Source organism: Hemitrygon akajei, chromosome 28, assembly GCF_048418815.1.
Source record: "Hemitrygon akajei chromosome 28, sHemAka1.3, whole genome shotgun sequence".
Classification (NCBI taxonomy): Eukaryota; Metazoa; Chordata; class Chondrichthyes; order Myliobatiformes; family Dasyatidae; genus Hemitrygon; species Hemitrygon akajei.
Genome location: NC_133151.1, coordinates 8,973,625 through 8,991,662, shown reverse-complemented (window position 1 = coordinate 8,991,662; position 18,038 = coordinate 8,973,625). Strand labels below are relative to the sequence as shown.

The window sequence follows — 18,038 nt, the reverse complement described above, 5'->3', positions numbered from 1 at the left end:
TGGCACAGCTGTAACATCTGCTTATAGCAGGCTGTCCTCAAAGAGGGGACTAGAGAGGCCACCAAGAGCCTATGACAACTCTGGAGGAGTTAAAACTTCAGTGGCTGAGATGGGAGAGACTGTGCAGACAACAACTGTTGCCCGGGTGCTTCACCAGTCACAGCTTTATGGGAGAGTAGCAAAGAGAAAGCCACTGTTGAAAAAATTCTTGGCTAGACAAGAATTCTTGACATGAATTCTTGGCTAGAGTTTGCCAGATGGCATGTGGGAGGCTCTGAAGTCAGCTGGAAGAAGGTTCTATGGTCTGCTGAAAACAAAATTGAGTTTTTTGGCCATCAGACTTAACACTATGTTTGGCATAACCCAAACACCGCATATAATCGAAAACTCACCATCCCTACTGTGAAGCATGGTGGTGACTGCATCATGCTGTGGGGATGCTTCACTGTAGCAGGCCCTGGAAGGCTTGTGATGGTAGAGGGTAAAATGAATGCAGCAAAACACAGGGAAATCCTAGAGGAAAACCTGATGCAGTCTGCAAGAGAACTGTGACCTAGGAGAAGATTTGATTTTTAGCAAGACAATGACCCCAAGTGTAATGCCAAAGCTACACAGAAATGGCTTAAAAACAACAAAGTTAATGTCCTGGAGTGGCCAAGTCAGAGTCCAGACCTCAATCCAATATAGAATTTGCAGCTGGACTTGAAAAGGGCTGTTTACTCACGATCCCCATGCAATCTAACAGAGCTGGAGCAGTTTTGTAAAGAAGAATGGGGAAAGATTGCAGTGTCCAGATGTGCAAAGCTGACACAGAGACTATCCACACAGACTCAAGGCTGTAATTGCTGCCAAAGGTGCATCTACTAAGTACTGACTTGAAGGGGGTGAATACTTACGCAATCAATTATTTGTGTTTTATATTTGTAATTAATTTAGATGATCACTTTGTAGAGATCTGTTTTCACTCTGGCACAAAAGTGTACTTTTCCGTTGATCAGTGTCGAAAAAGCCAAATTAAATCCACTGTGATTCAATATTGTGAAACAATAAAACATGAAAACTTGCAGGGGGGGGGTGAATATTTTTATAGGCACTGTTTATGTCACCATATACAAACCAGAGATTCCTTTTCCCGTGGGCATACTCAATAAATCTATACAATAATAAACGTAACAGAATCAATGAAAGATTGCCCAACTAGGATGTTCAAGCAGAGTGGGGAAGAATACAAACTGTGCAAGTACAAAAAGAAGAAATAATAATAATAATAAATAAACAATAAACATGAAAATTAAGCCTCTGTACCTCCCTCTGCAACTGGATCCTCGACTCCTGAACTGGAAGACCACAATCTGTGTGAATCGGAAATAACATCTCCACCTTGCTGACGATCAACACTGGCGCACCTCAGGGGTGTGTGCTTAGCCCCCACTGCTCTACTCTCTCTACACCCATGACTGCATGGCCAGGTATAGTTGAAAAAGCATCTATAAATTTGCTGATGATACAACCATTGTTGGTAGAATCTCACATAGTGACGAGAGGGCGTAGAGGAGTGAGATATACCAGCTGGTTAAGCGGTGTTGCAGTAACAACCTTGCACTCAGTGTCAGTAAGACCAAAGAGCTGATTGTGGACTTCAGGAAGGGTAAGAAAAGGGAACACAAACCAATCCTTATAGAGGGATCAGACGGGGAGGGAGGGAGTAATTTCAAGTTTCCGGTGTCATTATCTCTGAGGACATAACCTGGACGCAACGTATCAATGCAGCTACAAAGAAGGCAAGCCAGCGGTTATATTTCATTAGGAGCTTGAGGAGATTTGGTTTGTCAACTAAAACTCTCGAAAACTTCTACAAATGTACTGTGGAGAGCATTCTGACTGGCTGCATCAGCGTCTGGTATGGGGTGGGAGCTGGGGTTGGCTACTGCACGTGATCAAAGTAAGTTGCAGAAACTTGTAAAATCAGTCAGCTCCATCATGGGCACCAGCCTCCATAGTATCCGAGACATCTCCAAAGAACGGTGCCTTAGGAAGGCAGCATCCATCATTAAGGACCCCCATAACCCAGGACATGCCCTCTTCTCATTGCTACCGTCAGGGAGGAGGTACAGAAGCCTGAAGGCACACACTCAACGATTCAGGAACAGCTTCTTCCCCTCTGCCATCAGGGAGGAGGTACAGGAGCCTGAAGACACACACTCAGCGATTCAGGAACAGCTTCTTCCCCTCTGCCATCAGGGAGGAGGTACAGGAGCCTGAAGACACACACTCAACGATTCAGGAACAGCTTCTTCCCCTCTGCCATCAGGGAGGAGGTACAGGAGCCTGAAGGCACACACTCAACGATTCAGGAACAGCTTCTTCCCCTCTGCCATCAGGGAGGAGGTACAGGAGCCTGAAGGCACACACTCAACGATTCAGGAACAGCTTCTTCCCCTCTGCCATCAGGGAGGAGGTACAGGAGCCTGAAGGCACACACTCAATGATTCAGGAACAGCTTCTTCCCCTCTGCCATCAGGGAGGAGGTACAGGAGCCTGAAGGCACACACTCAACGATTCAGGAACAGCTTCTTCCCCTCTGCCATCAGGGAGGAGGTACAGGAGCCTGAAGGCACACACTCAACGATTCAGGAACAGCTTCTTCCCCTCTGCCATCAGGGAGGAGGTACAGGAGCCTGAAGGCACACACTCAACGATTCAGGAACAGCTTCTTCCCCTCTGCCATCAGGGAGGAGGTACAGGAGCCTGAAGACACACACTCAGCGATTCAGGAACAGCTTCTTCCCCTCTGCCATCAGGGAGGAGGTACAGGAGCCTGAAGACACACTCTCAACGATTCAGGAACAGCTTCTTCCCCTCTGCCATCAGGGAGGAGGTACAGGAGCCTGAAGGCACACACTCAACGATTCAGGAACAGCTTCTTCCCCTCTGCCGTCAGGGAGGAGGTACAGGAGCCTGAAGACACACACTCAGCGATTCAGGAACAGCTTCTTCCCCTCTGCCATCAGGGAGGAGGTACAGGAGCCTGAAGGCACACACTCAACGATTCAGGAACAGCTTCTTCCCCTCTGCCATCAGGGAGGAGGTACAGGAGCCTGAAGGCACACACTCAATGATTCAGGAACAGCTTCTTCCCCTCTGCCATCAGGGAGGAGGTACAGGAGCCTGAAGGCACACACTCAACGATTCAGGAACAGCTTCTTCCCCTCTGCCATCAGGGAGGAGGTACAGGAGCCTGAAGGCACACACTCAACGATTCAGGAACAGCTTCTTCCCCTCTGCCATCAGGGAGGAGGTACAGGAGCCTGAAGGCACACACTCAACGATTCAGGAACAGCTTCTTCCCCTCTGCCATCAGGGAGGAGGTACAGGAGCCTGAAGGCACACACTCAACGATTCAGGAACAGCTTCTTCCCCTCTGCCATCAGGGAGGAGGTACAGGAGCCTGAAGACACACTCTCAATGATTCAGGAACAGCTTCTTCCCCTCTGCCATCAGGGAGGAGGCACAGGAGCCTGAAGGCACACACTCAACGATTCAGGAACAGCTTCTTCCCCTCTGCCGTCAGGGAGGAGGTACAGGAGCCTGAAGACACACACTCAGCGATTCAGGAACAGCTTCTTCCCCTCTGCCATCAGGGAGGAGGTACAGGAGCCTGAAGACACACACTCAGCGATTCAGGAACAGCTTCTTCCCCTCTGCCATCAGGGAGGAGGTACAGGAGCCTGAAGACACACACTCAACGATTCAGGAACAGCTTCTTCCCCTCTGCCATCAGGGAGGGGGTACAGGAGCCTGAAGGCACCCACTCAACGATTCAGGAACAGCTTCTTCCCCTCTGCCATCCGATTTCTGAACGGACATTGAACCCGTGAGCAATGCCTCACTTTTATTATTTCTGTTTTTGCACTACTTATTTTAACTTAACTATTTAATAGACAGATATATACTTAACATAACTCAGTATTTTTTATCTTCATATTTATTTATTATGTATTACATTGTCCTGCTGCCATAAGGTTAACAAATTTCACAACAAATGCCGGTGATATTAAACCTGATTTTGATTCTGAATTACATGAAGAGTTCTTGAAAGTGAGTCCATTGGTTGTGGGAACATATCAACGATGGGACGAATTAAGTTGAGTGAAGTTAATCCTCTCTGGTTCAAGAACCTGATGGTTGAGAGGTGCTGTGACGCACTTACACCGTCTTCCTGGTGGCGGCAGCTAGAAGAGAGCAGGACCTGTAGGTAAAGGTCCCATTCCCATTCTGATATGTCAATCCATGGCCTCCTCTACTGTCAAGATGGAGCCACACTCAGGTTGGAGGAACAATACCTTATATACCGGCTGGGTAGCCTCCAACCTGATTGCACGAACATTGATTTCTCTAACTTCTGTTAATGCCCCTCCATCCCTTCTTACCCCATCCCTTATTTATTTATCTATTTATTTATTTGTTTGTTTGTTTGTTTATTTATTTATTATTTTTTCACTTTTTTTTCTCTCTCTCTCTGTCCCTCTCACAATTACTCCTTGCCTGTTCTCCATCTCCCTCTGGTGCTCCCCTCCCCCTTTCTTTCTCCCTCGGCCTCCCGTCCCATGATCCTTTCCCTTCTCCAGCTCTGTATCACTTTCGCCAATCACCTTTCCAGCTCTTATCTTCAGCATTCTCCCTCCTGTCTTCTCCTATCATTTTGGATCTCTCCCTCCCCCTCCCACTTTCAAATCTCTTACTATCTCTTCTTTCAGTTAGTCCTGATGAAGGGTCTCGGCCCAAAACATGGACTGTGCTTCTTCCTATAGATGCTGCCTGGCCTGCTGTGTTTCACCAGCATTTTGTGTGTGTTGCATGACCTGTAGGTAATGGAGTGGAGTAAGGTGTTGGCCATGGTGGATTTAAAATATTGAAGAAAACATTGAACTCAAATGGGTCTAGCCAATCGAAGCAGACAGATCAATTGACTTTGTTCCTGCCATGTACTTGGAGATAGCCCAGGATATTATAGGCCAGTGAGTCTTACTTCAGTGGTTGGGAAGTTGATGGAAAAGATCCTGAGAGGCAGGATTTGTGAACATTTGGAGAGGCATAATATGATTAGGAATAGTCAGCATGGCTTTGTCAAAAGCAGGTCATGCCTTACAGCTCGATTGAATTTTTTGAGGATTTGACTAAACACATCGATGAAGGTAGAGCAGCAGAAGTAGTGTATAGATATTTCAGCAAGGCATTTGATAAGGTACCCCATGCAACACTTATTGAGAAAGTAAGGCAGTGTGGGATCCAAGGGGACATTGCTTTGTGGATCCAGAACTGGCTTGCCCACAGAAGGCAAAGAGTGGTTGTAGACTGGTCATGTTCTGCATGGAGGTTGGTGACCCAGTGGTGTGCCTCAGGGATCTGTTCTGGGAACCCCCACTCTTTGTGATTTTTTCAACTGACCTGGATGAGGAAGTGGAGGGATGGGTTAGTAAATTTGCTGATGACACAAAGGTTGGGGGTGTTGCGGATAGTGTGGAGGGCTGTCAGAGGTTACAGCGGGACATCAATAGGATGCAAAACTGGGTTGAGAAGTGGCAGATGGAGTTCAACCCAGATAAAAGTGAGGTGGTTCATTTTGGTCGGTCAAATATGATGGGAGAATATAGTATTAATGATAAGACTCTTGGCAGTGTGGAGGATCAGAGGGATCTTGGGGTCCGAGTCCATAGGACACTCAAAGCTGCTACGCGGGTTGACTCTGTGGTTAAGAAGGCATACGGTGTATTGGCCTTCATCAATCCTGGAATTGAGTTCAAGAGCTGAGAGGTAATGTTGCAGCTATATAGGACCCCACTTGCAGTACTGTCCTCAGTTCTGGTCGCCTCACTACAGGAAGGATGTGGAAACCATAGAAAGGGTGCAGAGGAGATTTACAAGGATGTTGCCTGGACTTGGGAGCATGCCTTATGAGAATAGGTTGAGTGAACTCAGCCTGTTCTCCTTGGAGTGATGGAGGGTGAGAGGTGACCTGATAGAGGTGTAGAAGATGATCAGAGGTTTTTTTCCAGGGCTGAAATGACTAGCACGAGAGGGCACAGTTTTAAGGTGTTTTGAAGTAGGTACAGAGGAGATGTCAGGGGTAAGTTTTTTTACACAAGAGTGGTGAGTGCGTGGAATGGGCTGCCGGCAACAGTGGTGGAGGCGGATACAATAGGGTCTTTTAAGAGACTCTTGGATGGATACATGGAGTATAGAAATATAGAGGGCTATTTCTAAAGTAATTACAAAAAGTAATCCTAGGTAATTTCTAAAGTAAGTTCAAGTTCTGCACAGCATTGTGGGCTGAAGGGCTTGTATTGTGCTGTAAGTTTTCTACCGTTCTATGAGACAGAGGCTGCCATTTTGCAAAGCTGTCTTACATCCTCCATTTTGTGAGACAGAGTCGCTTTGCTTTCTGTGTTTTAAAGTGGACGCAATGTTGTTTCAGGTAATCTGCTGAACTGGAGATCAGTTCCAAAGTGGTTATTTGTGAGGTGGTCTCTGATTTGTGAATGTTGGAGTTGGCACCTGCCTAGAGTGAGTCGAGCTGGTTACTGGACCAAAGAGGAGAACTTTGCTTGCCCCAGTACCAAACTATTTCCACAACCTGCGGAATCACTTTCAAGGACTCGTTATTTCATGTTCTCAATATTTATTCAGTATCATTATTATTATTTCTTTTTGAATTTGCATAGTTTGTTGTCTTTTGCACACTGCTTGAATGTCCAAGTCAGTGCGGTCTTTATATAATAATATGGTCATTATTCTATTATGGATTTATTGAGTATGCCTGCAAGAAAATGAATCTCGGGGTTGCATATGCTGACATATATGTACTTTGATAATAAATTTACTTTGAACTTTTGAATGTTTTTGCCTGGTCGTGATGAAGAGGCTCGGCCCACAACATCGCCTTTTTAATTCCCTCCTTAGGTAGATACTACTTGAGTTGTTGAGTCCCACCAGCATGTCTGGACTCAGAGAAAAAGGTCTTTCTTCATTATCTACAGTATTCATTATTTCTTGCGAATAAAGAGGATTTAGTGTGATCCACCGATCTACGAAGCGGAGCGTTGTCATTAAGTTCGGGAGAGAATAGAAAACGAAGGGAATAGGAGGTCTGGTCTTCAGAACTCTACAGGATGGACTGAGATGCAGGTCTCAGTACCCGAACTGGGACAACAGTGACATCTACCGAACAGACGGTCGGTCAGAACTTTCGTCCAGTGATCTCACCATGACTGGTTAGGGAATTAAAATTCCACATGATTAAATGTATGTGGAATTGGGGAAAATAGTTTTGGAAATTACCAAATTGTCATAAATACCGTTTGGATTCTAGAAGATCAGTCAAAGATAATTTACTTATTGAGATAGAGTGCGGAATCGGCCCTTCGAGCCCCACTGTCCAGCAACCTCCCGACTTAGTCGTGGCCTAATCACGGTACAATTTACACCGACCAATTTATCTACCAACTGCTACGTTGTTGGACTGTGGGAGGAAACCCACGCAGTCACAGGGGAGAACGTACAAACTCCTTACAGGCAGCGGCTGGAATTGAACCCGTGTCGCCGGTACCGTGAAGCGTTATCGAGTTTGCTCCGCCAATCCAGCATGGCTGATCCTGGATCTCACTCAACCCCATACACCTGGCTTCTCACCTGATTCTGTTTCCAACTTCTGCCTTAAGTATACCGACGGACTTGGCCGCCTCTGGGATCAGGCATGATGAAATGGCGGAGCAGACTTGACGGGCTGAATGGCCCAATTCTGCTCTATGTCTCGTCAACCCTCTGAGCTCATCCAGCACTTTGTGTGTGTGTTGTTCGTCCATCATCGTCGATGAAGACCTCGACACCATTAGTTGCTAGGTCAAGTTGCTAGCTCAACACTCAACCCAGCACGGATGGAGAGCGTACTAGGGAACCGTTCGGATTCAAACTCGGGACCTCTCGCCCTGAAGTCCAGCGCTGACGCCACCACGCCACCACCAGCTTTGATGGTGTAGAGACCAGTGCTTGATTTGGATTTAAGTGAAGGAGAATTGTGCAGCGTCCGCCTCACTCTCTCTTTCCAATTCCCATCTGGATCCAGTGGCAAGACAAGAGTCGAGATGGCTGGGGACGGGACTAGGCGCAGTGGATGACCAGGACGTCCTCTGTGTCTTGTCGTGCTCTACACGTTCCACGACGCTTGCAGAGACCGGCTTCTTGACCGTCGGACTTTCCATTGGTCTCGTCCGCACAATCCTCCGGAGTCTGTCTTCACATGCTGGGATAGACAACTCCCTATCTCACCGCGGGTTTGAGACCCGTCGGCTACCCTCACCTGGTTTAGCTGGCTCATCGAAGCCGTTGCCCGGGGTGCGGCCTCTGTCGCACGCAAAAAGCTACGGAAGCCTCAGGTTTGAGCTGAGTACCAGGTGGGGACCCAAGCTGGACAAACCACCTGAAAAGGATGCGACATGTACCCCCACCAGATATGCTACCCCTCCCTGACACCCCATACACCCCCTTGTGTTTATAAAGAGTTGAGGAAGGTGAACTTTGATAGGAGATGGCAGTGCACCATGGAATGAAGGTGGGGAACCAGAGGCAGGGAGACATTGGTGACAGGAGTAATGGGGCCAGGGGGTATAAAGTAATACAAAGGCGGGGTAGGGTTCAAACAAAGTGAAAATCCTGTCTAGAAAAGCAGAGTAATGGCGTGGCTTGACAACTATCCGTGACGTCACTTGAAAAACTCTCCATGCATTTACCAGATGGACGGTCATGTGAGACTTCTGACCTCTCACCTTTGACCAGCGATCCCACCGAAAGCCTCGTCACTTGTCCTTACCCCTCCGTGTACGAATTCTTCGATTCTCGCACTTCAAAATCATCAGAAGCTGTTTCATACATAAAAGTTTTAATCTAAATAGCCCTCCCCAACCCCGAATCCTTCCAACACAAAAATTATGGCTGACGCGAGTGAAAAGTACGTGAGCGAATGGGAGCACGCGTGGTCACGCAGCGCGTCCAATCCGCGCTGCAGAAAGGGGACAGTGTGTCCCGCCCCTTTCCGCCGGATGTAGCTGCGCGAGAGCGAGCGGGCGGGATTTGGAGACCAACAGTGGGGAATATCGCAACACGATTGGCTGCCCATCCGACGGCGGGACGGTACTCCGGTTCTGATTGGCCGAGAGCGCCATCATTTAAAGGGAGCCGTCCCCTCCCACTCCAACTGCCTGGGCGAACGTTGGGACCGGCGCCATTTTGTGGAGTAGGGGGGCAGCATCGTCGCGCTCTATTCAAAATAAAACAAACGCTTTAAACATAAATACGCGAGGCGAGAGGTGTTTGGAGAAAGCGATTACAGTAGAAAGGGAAGGGGAGGCATAGAGAGCAGAATGAAGATCTTTGTGGGCAATATCCCGACTGAGGGCACGGTGGAGGAGTTGCGTACGCTCTTCGAGTACTATGGCACGGTGCGGGAGTGCGATATCATCCGGCACTACGGCTTCGTGCACATGGACAGCCCCGAGGAGGCGGCGCAGGCCATCGCCGCCCTCAACCAGTACGAGCTGCACGGCCAGAAGCTCAACGTGGCCGAGTCGCGGCCTAAGCCCCCGATCTCCGCCGCCGTCACCAAGGTCTACGTGGGCAACCTGGCGGCCAGCTGCAGCAACCAGGAGCTGCGGGCCAAGTTCGAGGAGTACGGCCGCGTGGTCGAGTGCGACATCGTCAAAGGTGAGGGGCGGGGATGGGAGGTGCAGGTAGGCCTCGGGCCTCCGAGAGCCCGGCGGAGAAATAGAAGGGATTCCCGTGACGTCATCACGTCACGCAGCCGGACCTCCATTGCAGGTCAAAGGGAGAATGAGGCCGTTCTGTGTAAATCTTTATCACCAAAAGTGCCTGTACAACGCTGAGTTCCTTTTAGAATCTAAAGGTCATCTGTAGCTTTAACAAGATAAGTGAAAGATCGACCAGAGTGCAGAAGACACCAAACTGTGCGAATGAAAATAGCAATAAATAACGAGAACATGAGATAAAGAGTCTTTAAAGTGAGATAATCAGTTGGGAGAGCATCTTAATTATGGGGCGAGTGAGTGGAGTTCATTAGTTCAAGAGTTGAGGGGTAGTACTTCCTAAGAAGGTTGGCGTCATTCAATGTCTGTAGTGAGATGCTGAAGATGTTCTATAGGTCAGTTGTGGAGAGCGCCCTCTTCTTTGTGGTGGCGTGTTGGGGAGGAAGCATTAAGAAGAGGGACACCTCACGTCTTAATAAGCTGGTAAGGAAGGCGGGCTCTGTCGTGGGCAAAGTACTGGAGAGTTTAATATCGGTAGCTGAGCGAAGGGCGCTGAGTAGGCTACGGTCAATTATGGAAAACTCTGAACATCCTCTACATAGCACCATCCAGAGACAGAGAAGCAGTTTCAGCAACAGGTTACTATCGATGCAATGCTCCTCAGACAGGATGAAGAGGTCAATACTCCCCAATGCCATTAGGCTTTACAATTCTACCGCCAGGACTTAAGAACTTTTTAAAGCTATTATTAATGCTTTTTGAGATGGTGATTTAGATGCATATCATATTTTTTACTGAGTTAAGTATTGTATGTAATTAGTTTTGCTACAACAAGTGTATGGGACATTGGAAAAAAAGCTGAATTTCCCCATGGGGATGAATAAAGTATCTATCTATCTATCTAGTAACTTCCTGAACCTGGTGGTGCGAGCCCTGAGGCTTCTGTACCTTCTACCTGATGGTTGAGGGGTAGTAACTGTTCCTGAACCTGGTGGTGCGAGTCCTGAGGCTCCTGTACCTTCTACCTGATGGTTGAGGGGTAGTAACTGTTCTTGAACCTGGTGGTGCGAGCCCTGAGGCTCTTGTACCTTCTACCTGAAGGCAGCAGAGAGAAGAGAGCATGGCCTGGGGGGGTCTCTGAAGATGGATGCTGCTTTTCTACAGCAACGTTTCAAGTAGATGTGCTCAGTTGCTGGGAGGACTTTAACCCGAGATGAACTGAGTCAGATCCACTACCTTTTGTAGGATTTTCCATTCAAGGGCAATGACGTTCTTGATTAGTAAGGACATCGTAGCTTATGGGGAGAAATCAGAAAAGTAGGTTTGGAAGGGATAATAAATCAGCCGTGATGCAATGGTGGAGCCGATAATGGGTTGAATGGCCTAAATGAGTTCCTATGTCTTACAGGCTTTATAGGATGACATGGGCTTAGTGGAACCATAGAACATTACAGCACAGAAACAGGCCTTTTGGTCCTTATTGGCTGTGCTGAACCATTTTTCTGCCTAGTCCCACTGACCGGCACCTGGCCCATATTCCTCCATACCCCTCTCATCCATGTACCTGTCCCAAGTTTTTCTTAAATGTTAAAAGTGAGCCCGCATTTACTAGCTCATTCCACACTCCACCACTCTGTGTGAAGAAGCCCCCCCCCCCCATGTTCCCTTTAAACTTTTCCCCTTCACCCTTTGTCCTCTGGTTTTTTTTTCTCCCTTAGCTTCAGTGGAAAAAGCCTGTTTGCATTCACTCTATCTATACCCATCATAATTTTATACACCTCTATCAAATCTCCCCTCATTCTACGCTCCAGGGAATAAAGTCCTAACCTATTCAGCCTTCCTCTGTAACTCAGTTTCTCAAGTCCCGGCAACATCCTTGTAAACCTTCTCTGCACTCTTTCAACCTTATTAATATCCTTCCTGTAATTTGGGACGTGTGAAAACGTGTGGTTGACTACATTTAGGGAATGTGTCAGGTCCATTCCATTCATTCTTGCAAAGGGTGTTGTTGTTAGATGTATTATTTCCCAGTCAATTGCCCCAGGGTTACTGCTAGGATCACTTAAGATTCTCCAGTGAAGGTACACCTGTACTAGTCCAAGCACAAACGAGAAAATCTGCAGACGCTGGAAGTCCGATCAACACTCACAAAATGCTGGAGGAACTCAGCACACCAGGCATCGTTAATGGAAGAGAAGTACAGGCCAAGACCCTTCAACAGACACAATAATAATGTCCATAGTATTGTTAGGTAGGTTCAAAGCCAAAAATCATAGAAGTAGTAGTTTGTTACTTGGGATGGTGTGTGATATTGCTTGTTGACCTTTCAGCACTGCAGACTGATGTAGAAAGAATTAAAGGATGACTACTTTTCTCTTAGTGGAATATATACTGGCCCATCACATCTACACTGAGCCATTAGCGCTAACGTTGGTTAGTCCTGCTTATGTTCCCCAACTGCCCCCCCCAACACACATCCTTATTGATTCTCCTCTCTCCTGCCTCCTCTCATATTCTACCACCTGCCCACACATTGGGCACAACTTGCAGAGGTGCGTTAACCGAGCAAAATGCACATCTTTGGTGTGAGACGGAATCGGGGCACTTCGGGAAACTTGGTGCAGTACCCGAGAAGGCATGAAAACTCCAAACAGTCCCTGCAGTGAGGATTGAGCCTCGGTTCACTGGCACCATATGGCAGCAGCTGTATTTACTGCCACATTGTAGTATGCTTTAGTTTAGCGTGGAACTGGCCCTTCCATTCCAAAGAGTCCCGCTGTCCAGGATGAATTAACCTACTAACCAGTATCTCTTTGGAATGTGGGAGGAATCCACGAAGCTACAGGGATAACGTATAATCTCTGGAATTGACTGAGCTGTAACGGCTTCCACTAACCGATACATCCCCACGCTTTTGTAGCTGATTCCCACTGAAGCCTCTCTGTGAGGGGGATGTGGATTGGAGTGAGGGTTTACGGTAGTGGATGGGGTGCTGAGCAGCTCTGTTGGCCACGGTTCGTTCACTGAGCTCCCGGTCAGATGGTGTCAAACTCGCAGAGGCATAGGGCCCAATGAGTCCATGACAAATCACAATCTGATCTCAATTTCCTGCATTCGACCCAGATCCCCCCCTCACAGTATCCCGGTGCTTTTTAAATCGTACCATTGTACCTGCCCCATTTCAAGGTGAACTCTGGTCAGAAATTACTATTGTCTGCCACGTACTTATCCAGTTTTCAGCCTGGATAGCGTCTCGATCCGATCGTGAAAGATCATGAAAGAGAATAAGTAACTGAAGGTGACTAGGCACCCTTGTGTGTCAAAGCGGAGGTTTAGCGCTGCTGTGTCGCGCTGTCATGACTGCAAACAGCAACCTCTTTGGGCAGCGATTGGGTGCCAGTGCTGTTTTCCGAGATGCGAATGTAACTCTCCTTCCTCCTGTTTTTCAGATTATGCCTTTGTCCACATGGAAAAAGAGGAAGATGCGATCAAAGCAATAGCCAGCCTAGATGGCCAGGAGTTCCTCGGCAACAAGCTGAGGGTGCAGCTCTCCAGGTCCACCTACGGGAAATCTGGCGGGCAGCGGGAAGTGTGCCAGCGCTGCGGGAGGCAGGGCCACCAAGCTCGAGATTGCCACTCGCTGCGCCTCAATCAGTACAGCCAGTACCAGCTGGCGTCCCAGTACTACCCCTCTTACTACTCCTATTACGACTACGACTATGGTCACGGCTCCTATTACGACTATTACGAAGATTACCAGACGGCCACTACTGCCGCTGGTTACGCGACTCTCGATTACGGAAGAGAGAGGAGCCCTAATCGTCTTACCTCGTCTGCAGTGACCACCACTAACAACTCCCTGTACGAGCGCACCCGCCTCTCGCCGCTCACGGTGCCAAAATATCAAACAGAGAAGTACATGGACGAAAGCCTTAGGTACATAGCCGTAGCCCGCAAGCAGGCGGCGGCGGCGGCAGGGCACGCCGCCCTCACTTCCGCAGTGGGGACAGGGGAGAGCGTGGCGGCCTCGGCTGCGAATAATGTCGTTTATGTCACTGCTGCTGCGTGGAATACGGTGGCACCCGTTGAAGACTCTTCCCTTGGGACTGCCCAGGTGACGGAGCAGTAATGCCACCCAGGCATCCTGTGGGCTCCGCAGTAAGTAACGCAGAACTTGGCGCTGGCGCGGAGTGGCGCGTTGCGCGGCGGTTGGGGCGGGCGAGGAGTTGCTGGGGAGAAATTTTAAAAATGAGATTATCTCTGAAACAGGGTTGGGTGTCCCCTTCCCCTTTTTATCTACTTTGAGAATGCATCTGTGGGAATGGTGCCCTCCCTGTTTGGATTTGGATGAATGTTACCGGGAACATGTATTGTTTGTGAGTTTCTCGAATCCTTGATTTGGACACTGCCTGTGTAAAGGCCCCAGAGGACGTTTGTCATAAGATTAGGCTAAAGGAGGACGTGTTGGCTTTCCACCCCCGCTGCAGATTGACGATTTTGGATCGTTAACCAATCGTAGCCATCGCATGCAAATGCCAAGCCTGCTACAGAGCCATTGCGTGACTGGAGGGGAACCCTCCCGTCCTCACCCCGAGCAGCAGAGAACGTTGGGGTTAACAAAGCTGTAAGTGGACATTTACTAGGATATTGAAGGTGGGAATTACCTCTGAAGCAGAGCTTTGACAGACATTCCAAGTTCGGGAGAGCAGTCAAATCTGTGACCCCAAAGCAAAGTCAGTAACTTTACGAAGAACATTTGGCGAGGAGTGAAATTATAAATAATCACAGGCAAAGAACAGGATCAGGATGATGGGTGCCCCTTTGGGAGTCATTGCGAACACTGTGTTAGATTATTCTGCGATGCCATGAACTTGCGTGCTAGCACAAACATTGATTTGGTAATTTAATTGCACTGTTGAGGACAGGACAGGACAGTTCACTGTGCAGAGACACCACTGCCCCTCCCCATCGCCACATCCCAGATCTGCATTTATTGAGAACACAGTCTTATGAAAGTGACCCAAATGGAATCTGACTCAATCCCAATCTTTAAACTTTTTCTATGTGTCACAACTTCAGACATCCCTGATATCCCAGTAGCTTTCTTGCGGTAATAAAATTCCCACAAGTACGTGGCACTGGCTTAATTGGCCTGGACCCCATTCTTCTGCAATGAATCCATTCACAGAGTGTCAGGTCATTAGCCTTCGATGCTCTCGCCGTCTTTCCTCAGACTGGTTTAATTCTGAATGTGAATATCCCCTTTTTGATTCTAAAAGGCTGATGTATATACCTTGTCTGATAAGTGTGCCTGTCTTGGAAAATCACCCAGTTGCTGAGTTACATCTGCATCATGTTTCCCGGGATCCTGTCATCCTGAACGGTGATGAACAAGTAAGAATAAACGGTCGATATCTTGAGTAGGCAGACGCTTTAGTTATACTCCTGTTCGATTTTTAACTTGTGCCTTGGGCTAGATTTAGAGCCCCTTTAGAGATTACCGTCACTGTTTCCCCTGTTCTTACACATTGGGTGTGTAAGAAAGAGATTGCCAGGCCTTGGGAGAGACTGACGTGCTGTTTGCAGCCCTGCCATAGTTGTAGGTGGGATCACCTGGTGTCCTTTTGATGGAAGGGATGAGCCATCTCCGTTCTTGCATTTTCTTCATTGAGGGTTGTGGCTGCTTTAGATCATCTACCAGAGGCTGCTTCACCCATGTTTGTGGTGCTGGTGGGTTTTGTGCGTTGTGCCAAGGGCCTGCTTCTGTAAAACATCCCTCTATATTCTCTGTGTCACGCAAATGGTCTGGATCTCTGCATCTTTGACAGTGTCTACTGGAGGTGTGGACTCAAAGGTGGTGGAGGGGTGGTGGCTCCCTCCTGGATGATTTCAGATTATCCCTGAACCATATGCCATTCAGAGACGTTGAGGATGGTAGATGCCTATTCCGGAGAGGGATGTAGGTGTGAAAGAGTGGTGTTCCTAATTGCCTTACAGCAGGTTGTCAGGGTTAAAAAAAAAAGGTGAACCCCCACCACTGTTGGTTTAAGAGTGGAAGAGGTGACTTGTGAACCAGAGTGACTGGGTGGGGGAAGTGGGTGCTGGGGTGCTTACTGCACCATCTTTGGTCATTTATGGCCCCAGATACCATCACAAAACCTGGCCGAACACCATGTCCTCACCTCAAAGTCCGTGCTTCATTGGCAAGAGATGAATTTTCAAATTGTTAAGTGACCCTCCCTCCCCACAGAGCCCTGTTATATTAATCCCCACTGTGCTCACTTCTAGCTTGCCTCCTCCCCCTGCGCCCTCTCCCTCGGTGAATGCGTGAGCGTCTTTCCTTGCCGCCCTCTCTGTATTGACATGATGTGCTTTTTCTCTTAGGTATGATCAGTACGGCTACGCTTATTCCACCGAAACCCACTATTGCCCAATGAACCGACGATTTCCTCCTCCTCCTCCTCCTCCGCCGCCGCCGCCGCCGTCCGACCGGAAGTTTGCTCTCTCCAGACGAATACACGACCCGCGCGATCGTGGCACGAACAGCGCCGTGGCATTTAAACAAAAAAAAATTATATATATTATATCTTTCTCTCTTTCTCAAAACATATAATCTCTGCAGCTCCACCGTGTGATCCGTAGGTTATGTGAACACACTTGACGCTTATCTCTCTCCCTGAATGTGATTGGATGCTGTGCCAGGGGTTTTATTTTTTTGTTCCGTTTCCGGACATCACCCTGCACCCAAACCCAATCCCTACCCCCTTCCGGAAAAAAAATCTCTCCGTACAAGTCCTACAAATCTGCTGTCTGAATGCAAGTTGGCAAAAAAAGGCGCCTTCAGTAACTACTTCCCAGCACTTTTTAAAGGGGGGGGGGAGCCTGTTCCATTTACTCACCATGCAGGCCCCTCAAGTAGTGATGGGTGGACATGGGTTCGCAGCCCCTTTACTGCCTGTAGGTGGGCAGCTTTGGGAGGAGTGATGAGCTGCTCTTGCTGTGGCACCTTGTTGCCTGGGGTTCAGAAGCTCGGAGCTGACCCTTGGGCCTCTGGTGCTTGAAACTAGCTGGGATTCCAGCCATTCCTCCGGCCATCCTTTGTCCCCACGGGACCCCTCTTGTGCTTGCAGTTGGCACGGTCACTCAGTCCTCCAGTTTGGCGATTGCATGGTGAAGCAGAGCAGGCTTCCCCTTTTAAATATTCGTCGCTTCTGAATCATACCGCCACCACAATTGATATAAAAGAAAAGAGTAGCTTTTCTGTCACTCTCTCCTTCCCCATTTGTCTCAGCCATACCTAACATGTTGCCACAGTTGGTCCAGTCCCTGGGTTGCACAGGAGTAGTTGATCCACCTGTGCTTGTGTTCTATTTGTTTTTTGTTTTCCTTGTCACTCTTGTTTCTCTGCAGCCTCTGGACTCGTGGAGTGAGAGTTGGGCAGGGGAGGTGGAGAGCTGGTGGTGGGGGTCAGTCAGGGGTGGGGTGTGTGGATGACCTGCACAGTGTCAGTAAGGTTCATTGATGCCGTTGTGTGGTCCACCTTCTCCAGGGAGTGCTCCCCCCCCCCCCCCACCTTCCCCATCCCATCTCACTTTAATCTGGATTATGGGTGATCTAATCAGTCCGAAAACTGCTGGCACAATGGGAAAAGCAGCAGAATTTTGACCAGGGTTACTATTTATTCCAGCAGCTTGTTTGCTAGGGGCAACAGTTGACAAGAGGGCAAGAGGCATATTTCTGAATCTGATATGCTGTAAGAGGACACTGCATCTTTTCTGGGCTCTTCCCGTGTACGCGTGCGTGTGTGTGCGTGCGTGCATGTGGTGCGTTTCCTGTTTTCTTTGTTAATGTGCAGTCATCTGAGAGGGAGCTATAAAAAGCAACTCTCGTTCCCCATTGGCCCAGTGCGGACGTATACTGTGTTGTGTGCGGTAGAAAGTTCCACTGTGTGTGCACTTGTAAACTGTGTGTGTGGGAGTGAGAGGGTTGTGTTCGGTCACATTGTCCCCTGAGGTTGACCAGCCTTCTGGCACTGACTGTACCTGTTCCGTCTGTGCTGGAGAGCTGTTAGCATCCCTCTGTTAGTGCCTTTGGCGGCGGGAAGGTTGCAAAAGAAACTGCAAACGTTTTTTTGGGATGGTGGGTGGGGATCGTAAAGGAATGGGATTAGGGGAGGCGCGCTCATATGTCCTTTCTGGTATTACAAATTATTAAAAAAAATAA

General features: G+C 48.4%; 2 protein-coding genes across 2 annotated transcripts in view; both read left to right on the top strand.

Annotated features, from left to right (window-relative positions):
* The first annotated feature begins 9,239 nt into the window (after positions 1 to 9,239).
* Positions 9,240 to 17,253, top strand: LOC140717662 (uncharacterized). Its single transcript, XM_073031296.1, has 3 exons — positions 9,240 to 9,756; positions 13,265 to 13,973; positions 16,200 to 17,253. The coding sequence occupies exons 1-2, from the start codon at positions 9,417 to 9,419 to the stop codon at positions 13,942 to 13,944; spliced, it is 1,020 nt and encodes a 339-aa protein (XP_072887397.1). The 5' UTR covers positions 9,240 to 9,416; the 3' UTR covers positions 13,945 to 13,973; positions 16,200 to 17,253.
* ccs (copper chaperone for superoxide dismutase) overlaps positions 13,836 to 18,038 on the top strand; it is a 40,409-nt gene continuing 36,206 nt past the window's right edge. Inside the window, exon 1 of the mRNA XM_073031298.1 lies at positions 13,836 to 13,973. Within this exon, the coding sequence (XP_072887399.1) occupies positions 13,944 to 13,973 (30 nt within the window). The 5' untranslated portion in view covers positions 13,836 to 13,943. The remainder of the gene's footprint in view (positions 13,974 to 18,038) is intronic.

Excerpts from the sequence above, each read along its gene's own strand:
- LOC140717662 (XM_073031296.1), top strand. The coding sequence starts at position 9,417 with ATGAAGATCTTTGTGGGCAATATCCCGACTGAGGGCACGGTGGAGGAG. Across the intron at positions 9,757-13,264 it reads CGAGTGCGACATCGTCAAAG|ATTATGCCTTTGTCCACATG; the intron begins GTGAGGGGCGGG and ends CCTGTTTTTCAG.